Source organism: Rosa chinensis, chromosome 5, assembly GCF_002994745.2.
Source record: "Rosa chinensis cultivar Old Blush chromosome 5, RchiOBHm-V2, whole genome shotgun sequence".
NCBI lineage: Eukaryota > Viridiplantae > Streptophyta > Magnoliopsida > Rosales > Rosaceae > Rosa > Rosa chinensis.
This window is the reverse complement of record NC_037092.1, coordinates 24,805,644-24,814,288: the sequence shown is the minus strand read 5'-3', so window position 1 is coordinate 24,814,288 and position 8,645 is coordinate 24,805,644. Positions and strand designations below refer to the sequence as shown.

The window sequence follows — 8,645 nt, the reverse complement described above, 5'->3', positions numbered from 1 at the left end:
GTTTTTGATAGGATAGTGTTCTATACCTTGATTGCATGTTGATAGGCTTAGTTATTGTGCGTTCACGTAGACTAAGTAATTAGGGAAACATTAATAAGGGACATGATCTGCTCCGACTTGTTTCTTGGTTGGTTTCTGTTCACATCTTAGTAATTGAAACTAGGTTAACTTAACATTGTTCGAAAGTAATTGGTGGTGGATTTCCAAGTCTCTAACATATTCTCCATCTTATTTTCTCAAAACCAAAAATCAAATTTGTTTTCCTTTTATTTTCGTCAAAAACCAAAAAAACCCCAAAATATTTGTTCTTGCTCAGGATTGCAGAGCCCCTTTCTATCCCCTTCTGTTTCCTGCTATTTTTTCTCTCTTTTCTAGTATTTGACGTGTTTTGTTTAGTTTCAGATTTTGTTTCTTTGATTTGTGTTTTAGTTAGTTTAAATTAGTTTAATTTTATTTTGTGTGATTAATTTGTTACCCTCAATCCCCGGCTTGAACGATCCTTGCTTACTCTATATTGCTAACGACTACATTTTTGCATGGTTAAATTGAGCGTCTATTTTAGCGTATCAATCTAGCATGTCTTTTTTGGAATTCCTGTTACACAAAATGACTTTACAGTCCTCGGGCATTCACTACTGTTTGATGCGCTCACTGAAGGTCAGTCACCACAATTAGACTACCACATCAATAATCATTGTTGTAACATGAGTTACTATCTCGCTGATGGCATCTAACCTAAGTGGGCAACGCTTGTCCAATCAATCAAGCGCCCTCAAAATGAAGTTGAAGAATATTTCACCACCAAACAAGAGGCTTACCGCAAAGACGTTGAAAGGCATTTGGTGTTCTTCAGGCTAGATGGACAATCATTAGACAACCTGCAAGAGGATGGAGTTTGGAAAATTTGTCCAATATCATGATGGCATGCATTATCCTTCATAATATGATTGTTAAGGATGAACGTGCAGATTACTACAATGGCGAGTCTAATGATGACGAACCGGATCCAAATAGGTCTAGAAGAGCTTGAGCTCGCATCTTAGACGAAGCGAGAGAAAATTTGGAAAGAGATCCAAGATCCGGAAGAATTACAATGTCGGAGTATATGTCTCGATACAAAATGATACGTTCTCCTGTTGGCAACCGACATTTACAAGATGATCTTGTCCACACCTTTGGAGTATTCGAGGTCAAGCACCATGAATTTGATCTTTGTTATGTGATTGAGTTTTCTAAGCTTTAAATTTGTGATTTTAATAATTGGCATGGTTGTCACTGACAAGTGTTTGCATTTTCTTACTTTTTTTTGTTTCTTTTTAAATGCTTTTATCATAAATAAAACATATATTGGAAATATGACGCATGGTTTACTACTTTTATTAAACATTTATTTCATAATAATTAACTTAAAGTTACAAGGAAAATTTATTTAAAAAAAAAACCAACGGCTAGATGACGTCAGCAACGGCCATTGCTGAAGTCATGATGACCCCAACGTGGGCCTCCCCACTTTCTAATCCATTCTTTTAATGGACTATAAGGTTATTTGAAGGGTTATGTTTAGCCCCTTGGGTTGCACTTTAGCCCTCATTTTTTGCCCTTTAACCCTTAACCTAATGGGTTGGACATGAATAGAGTTAAATTTGACCCCTTTAGCCCTTTAGACATTTGGGTTGGAGAAGGTCTAAAGTAAGGGTTATATGTAGCCGAGTTCTTGGCCTTTTAACCCCTCAAAATCAAAGTTATACGTGAGGTTATAATTGGTTAAGTGTTTCTTATCAAAGCTTGGATTTAATGGATGTTCTCTCTTACGTGCTTATTGGTAATTAAGTCAGATGTCTGGTTTCTGACTCCTTCTTTTGCCATGTGAGTCTTTAATTTGCTAGCTTGTCCAGAAATCCAAATGCCTACATATATACCCGGCACCGTATGCACAACCCTCTTCCCATGCCAGAACTGCTGACAATGAACCCCGTTTCATTACAAAGGTCATCACGCGTTTAAACATTTCTGTTGAGCTAGCGCTTCGAGACTCAGGTTACGTACGATGCCCCCCTCCGGCGGAAGATTTGTTGGCTCACTTCACCAGATTCTGCCTTTGAGAAGCGGGTGTCTCCTCACATTGTGGAGGAGAAATGCGTAGAGAATTGACAAGGTCTTCAAGGAAGGGTTACCATAAACGGTTTGGCTAACGGTTGATTTTGAATGGAGTTCGAGCATGAGGGTGACCTAGAAACATCTTATATATAGTTGTTCAAGTGTGTAACTACAAATGTGAAAATTATACTGGGTAAAGCATATTCATCCGGTAGTGTGAATTATGCTGAGTAAGCATATTCATATTGCTTGTATAATGTTTGGATTGAGTTGCATACAAGTTTGCAGACAAGATCACTATCACTAAATGATTTGTTGGTCCAAGAGCTTATATATGGAATTTTTATTGGGAGGTAATTATAAAATTCGAGCTTGTATACATTAGTTTCTCTATGCATTAATAAGTTCACTTGCATTCAACCCGTGCATGGCCTTACCCTTGGTCAACATTTAATCTATCAAAAGTTTAAAAGATGAGATGCTTTTTTTTTTTTTTGTTGATCGCATTTGAATTCCATAGAACAACTAATTAATTCCGAATTGATATTCAAATTTTACCACCTCAAGTATTCTCTTTTACCTTTAAACTTCTTTAGCATTTTTATAAGTGAGTAAAGTAATCAAACATGAAGATATGTAAAGAGGTAGATATTAGAATGGGGATTTCTTCCCACAAATTAGATATTATTCATAGAAGTGATGGTACATATGGAGCTTCTATATGTTTTCACTCATCGGTCTGCTCCTCGGGAAACAGTTCCTTGAGTACTTTCTCGCACTCAGGAACTGCTTCCTTCTTCATGAACCCAAGGGGATTGGCATAACGAGTTGTGGAGGCAACACCATTGTTGTATGTGATCAAAACTCTAGCCTTCTCAAACTTATCGAAACGGTCGTTGCAATCCGCCCTAGGGCTGCTCACTGTCTTCACCTCGCAGATCTCCTCTGCGTAGTCCTCATCTACGGGAATAGTGTAAAGGCCATCCTTACCAGTCTTGCGTTCAACTGTGTATAAGACGGTTGAATTTATGCGGCTCCTGCATTGCAAGGCTACTGTGGCACCTGCATGCATCAAATGGTCGCTAAAATTAATTAGATCATTCATGCAAACAATATTGATTGTGGTGTCGAACTAGATAATAGAACAATGTCATCCAGCATTAGTAGATATGATGCTACCTTCGATGGGTTCGCTGATTCTGGTTTGGAATTGGACACGGCAGGGATCACAGTACACCTTGCCTTCGACAAAGATTTCACTAATTCTGCCGCCGTCGGCATTCGCCAAAGAGCACAAGCAAAATACGGTGAGAACAACAGCTGTGACTCCCAAAGTCTGGGCCATTTTTCTCTTTATTTTTTGTGCTTTTTATTGATTAATTAATGGTGTTTCTCCTCTGGATGCCAATTCCCCTCGGTTGATTTTCTTTGGATGCATGGAAGAGCTTTTATAAGGGAAAGAAATGATGGTTTGTTAGCATTGTGCGGTGAACAAACCAGCTATTAATCTATTTTGAGGTGTGTAGAGGGAGTCAGATTGGTTAATTTTTCTCAACCAATGCGAAGAGCTAGAACGTACAAAGTTAACTGTATAACTAATCGTCCAGGTAAAACAGAGCGCAAAAATAAGGATGGTTAGTAAATGGGTTGTGTTTAGTTACCCCAAGTCTGTAACAACCTCAATTTCAACAAAACTTTGTTTGATCCTTAAAGAGTAGGAATTAAGGAGTCTACACTCTTAATCTTACCATAAAGGAAGACGTAGAGTTATGTTAATTAGTTTCCTAATTGCTGGAAGTTAAAAATGAAATGATATTGTTTTTTTTTTTAATCGAGATCATATGGTATTCTTAAAGACTTCTTAAGCCTATAAACTAATCCGTGTGCAAAAGATCATGTCAAAACGCTTCCTTGTGGCCACCAAAAATAGATTGGGATTTAAGCGTCGGTAGGATTCGAACCCGAATGTGGGGGTTCTACACCTAAAAGCTCTTATCAACTCGACTATCTGTAGTGGTTGAAATGATCAAGTACCTTTTTTTTTTCTTTCTTTCTTTTATTAAAAAGAGGATCAAAATGTTTCACTCCTGCCCCCATGGTGACTCGAACCCACTACTTCGTACATAGGTAGTGGGTGCTCTAACCATTGAGCTAACACCACTTTGTCAAGTACTTGTTCATAAGAACACTAATTGAATATTATTACTCAATTGTGAGCTATTCGTGCATAAGTAAAATTATTGTGACTCTTGTAAGGTGCTTAGGCTATGTTTGGTATGCCTGTTCTTTGAGAAAAAACTGACTTCTGCTTATTTTTGAGAATAAGTAGCTGAAAAACAAAACAGCTTAGTGTTTGATAAACTGGCTTTTTATAAGTACTGTCAGTGGCAAAAGCAGTGACAAAGTGTTTGGTAAACTCAAACTGACTTGTGCTTTTTGTTTGTGGAATGACCAAATTGAACATGAGATATTATTTTGCCTTGATTATTTGGTAATACAATGTTGTTCAAATGCTTTTGTTATTATTTTTTAATCTTTATTATGTCCTTATTAATGTCAACTTTCAATTTTTATTAATCATGATGACCATATGATTAATATTGGACAATTTTAAAAATAACTTATACAAATATATTAGTAATATTAATAACAATTGATTTCTGATTTGCATCAACTAACCACAAAAAATATCATAATGACTAATTTGGACATGAATGCATATTTTACCTTAAAACAAAACCAAGAATGTGGTTGAATATTTCTGAGACCAAACACTAGTTGTCGTTGTCTCATTATCTAATTGCTTTCAAGAGTTGTGTAATATTTGGTTATGTCATATGCTTTCAGTAATGGCAAAGTAATCATTAACTTTCTAAATTCTGATTGTTCCCCTAAGATGCTACTTGAACCAGTCTTCGACTCATCTTTGTATGCAGTACCAATTATCAGTAACGACATACTTACCATAGCCAATTCTTAACAACCAAATACAAAGTTAACTCGCAATTGCAACCAAAGAAGATTCCAGGTCAATCTTCCCTGACCCAATCTCATAGAAATCAGTGTGCTCAATGCTCAATAGTTCCTTAACTCACTGAAGCATTCATTCAAGGTCATGAAGCTGGAATGATTATGCAGGTCGAAAATGACCAAAATGACTTATTATTCAAATCCAAAACCTTTCCAAAGGATTCAGCATAAAAAATATCCAAAATACCTTAGATCACAATAAGAAAACCCTTGTTCTCTTATTATATTCTGTACATAAATGACACCAAGTTTTCCATCAGGTGAGTTCTTATAGAAGAATAAATATAAGGCACTGTATGTTGCATCTCTGAATAACTTAGCTTCCTTACACGCAGCATCAAAACTCTGGCCTGACATATCTGATCTACGGAAAATCTACCAGGGCTGGACCTATTGACAACAGACCCTTTTATCCAATTTCTATGCCTAGCACATTCATAGAGAAACATATTAAACCTCAAAGCAATTCAATTTTTTTTTTTTTTGCCAAGTCAAAGCTATTCATATAACAACTACAATTGAAGGCTAATATGCAATGAAAAAATTATCCGCTAAAAATAAATCTCAAAATAAGGAAGGCAAAATAACCACCAAAAATATCATAACAGACATGGCGGTTGGCTCCAGCCTCGCTTTTGAGTCGAGTGCAATACCCCACTTCTCAAAGAGACGCTTCCTCTCTTGTTCTGAAAACCTTCTCTGCATCAGCTTGCTTAACATCTACCTCTCACAAGCAATAGCTCTCTTATTGTGTATCATAAGAAACATGTCAGATTATCTAAGGGTACGGGTATCAATTGCTGCATGAAATATATGTCCATGGAAACACAAGTCCAATTTTTACATGGACTCTTCACATTCCCTCAACCATATCAAATTGCAGTAGCATAACACCAACCATGTCACAACTAATTGAAAATAAGCTGTCAAGACAATTAGAAAGACTTTCAATGGAATAAACAATGGATCAACGACCAGACACACTAAAAAGAACTTAAACCACATTTAATACTTATATAGTTCTCCCCTTTAGAAGTGATACAAGATCAAGCTATAACTGTAATGGGATCAATTCAATGAAAATCACACTTTTCACATTTTTGTTCCCTCTCAATTCTCTGTTTTTCATCACAATGAACCACACAAACAGTTCATCAAAGCATTGAAATGATTGAATAGTGGGGTTCCTTCCTAGAATAAAAGTCTGGCAAAAGTTCATCAAAGCATTGAAGTAGTCCATAGATTGTTTTTTTTTTTTTTGGTCTGAAGTCCATAGATTGTTAAACATCACAATATCTTCCTTTTCAAGACCATTGTTTATGAAGCGACAATTCTTAGTCTACTAGAACCGTATTTCTTACTGGTTAAGAGATGATTTGGGAAAAAGACATACTACAGATTACAGATGGCATACTGTAGCTCTTACAACTACACCTAGCTTCTTTTGTTTCAGGTTTAATATGATTGAGCTAGAACCAGAAAGTCCAAAACCTGAAGCAATGAGAAACCTTGCTAGAGGGGGAACTTGCTGCCTTGTCTTCTTACATGTTATTTCCGAAGACACCCAGGGCTCAATTGTTTAGTACTGCTTTGAGTCACTTTGATTCCTTTACCAGAAAATAGAAGCAAAGTTCTATCAATTTCACCAAAAGAAAAATCAATTAAATAACATCAAGAAATATTCATGTAATTTAGATTAATCACAGATTCAAACTCTCTTCTAGCGTGGGTGATATACAACATAAACTTCTATACATCAAACCCAACCCTAGATTTCTAATGATAAACTAGAAATGTTCAAAACATCGGTTTCATATCTCTTCTTAGTTTTCACTTTCATAAAAGAAAGCAAAGTTTTGATTATATATTGATAGCAATATAAACATGAACTCACTTCTAAAGCAAACCCAACATTACACTCACACAACTCAAGTATTCATCTTTTTCATTCTCAATTGGAATATGCAAGCCATTTTCTAAACCAAATCAGTATCCAACTTCTAGAACAAAGTTCCAAGGCAACTAAGCTAATCAGCTACCTTGAATTTAAGCTGAGAACTCAAATTCACACTAGTAAAAGCCCAAACCAGAGCCATTTCATGAGCAAAAACATAGACCCAGAAAGCTATTTCCTTGAGCCAAAATCTGGAAGAAAAAAAAATGCTGAAGAATTAAACCCCAATTCCCAAACTTTCCATAAATATATTCAATTAATTGCATAACTCCAATACCCGGAATCGTGATGTTGATTGACGAGGACAAAGAAAGAGAGGCCAGAGGGTTAAAGAGAGAGGTGATACCAGTCAGAGAGAGATAGAGAGATTTGAGTGAGCAGCGTCTGCGTGAAGACTGAAGAGGAGTATCCATGTCGTATGCGTACTTGCCTCAACCAAGGGACCATAGAGACCGCTATTTTCAAAGATTCATTAATCTACAGTCACTACCGCTACAGTGAGATCCTGGCTTCTGGCTTCTAAAAGCAGGGGTCAGGCAGCTTCTACTTTTCGACTTTCGAGAGAAGCCGCAGCAGCTTTTGGAAGAAGCTGATCAGAATTCAGAAGTCGGGTTACCAAACGCTTCTGGGTCTTCTGCTTAAAACCGGGGGCGCAGCCTTATACGCATGCATGAAGACTAGCTATTAGCATTTTACTCAATTGATATAGTTGATAACAAAAAGACAAACAATCATGTTCTACAACATAAATGAACCGTTACGTTGAGCATACAACATATATATAATTAAAAACTTTGAAAGAGTGTGTGTGTATATATATCCCTTTTAGCGAGGAATTTTTTTTTTTTTGGTCATTTTAAGGGATAGCTTATTAGACCCATTTTTCGATCACATATTCACATTTCCACCGTTCAATTTTTAGGTCTATATAAGTAGATCACCTCTGCAAGGTTTCAGCCAAATTGATAATCATTAAGGCATTCAAAACTACGATTTATAATTATGAACAAGAATGGTTCACGTTGGACTGATTCAGTTTGTCTATTGATTTAAACTAGTTTGATATCTTAACGGTCATCAATTTGGCTGAAAATTTACAGATTTGATCTATACATTAGGAAAAAGAAAAAGAAAAAAACAGTCGAGATGTCGAAATGCGATCGAAAAGTGGGTCTCAGAAGGAATCCCGTAGTGGAAGGGTATAAATATATATATTCTAGAAAAATTCAATATTAAGAAGATATCACCATAACCACTTAGTGTGACAAGGTTGGTGAAGGGTGGGCCTGGGCGTGGTCCCAGCCCGACATGGATTTTGCAGGGACCAGAATGATCGGGTCGGGCCAAAATCACAATTCCAATAATTAGGGACCGAGAAGGCCCGGACTGAAAGTATACGAGCTGGTCCTTCGGGCCTTTCGGGTTCCAAGTCTTAGAACTGAAATACAGGTGGTAGAACTGGAAAATTTCCAGAAACAACTTCTTTCACTTGCTTTGCTTTCTCTTCGCTAAAGGAAGAGATATATTGCCTCACCTCCCTCAGAATGGACGGAAGCTGGCACCA

General features: G+C 36.7%; 1 protein-coding gene across 1 annotated transcript; it reads right to left on the bottom strand.

The window, feature by feature from the left end:
• Positions 1–2,744: 2,744 nt before the first annotated feature.
• LOC112202164 (anther-specific protein LAT52) lies at positions 2,745–3,520 on the bottom strand. The gene is made up of 2 exons (XM_024343088.2): positions 3,277–3,520; positions 2,745–3,159 (listed from the first exon to the last, which is right to left on the bottom strand). The coding sequence occupies exons 1-2, from the start codon at positions 3,440–3,442 to the stop codon at positions 2,825–2,827; spliced, it is 501 nt and encodes a 166-aa protein (XP_024198856.1). The 5' UTR covers positions 3,443–3,520; the 3' UTR covers positions 2,745–2,824.
• Between the last annotated feature and the right edge of the window lie 5,125 nt (positions 3,521–8,645).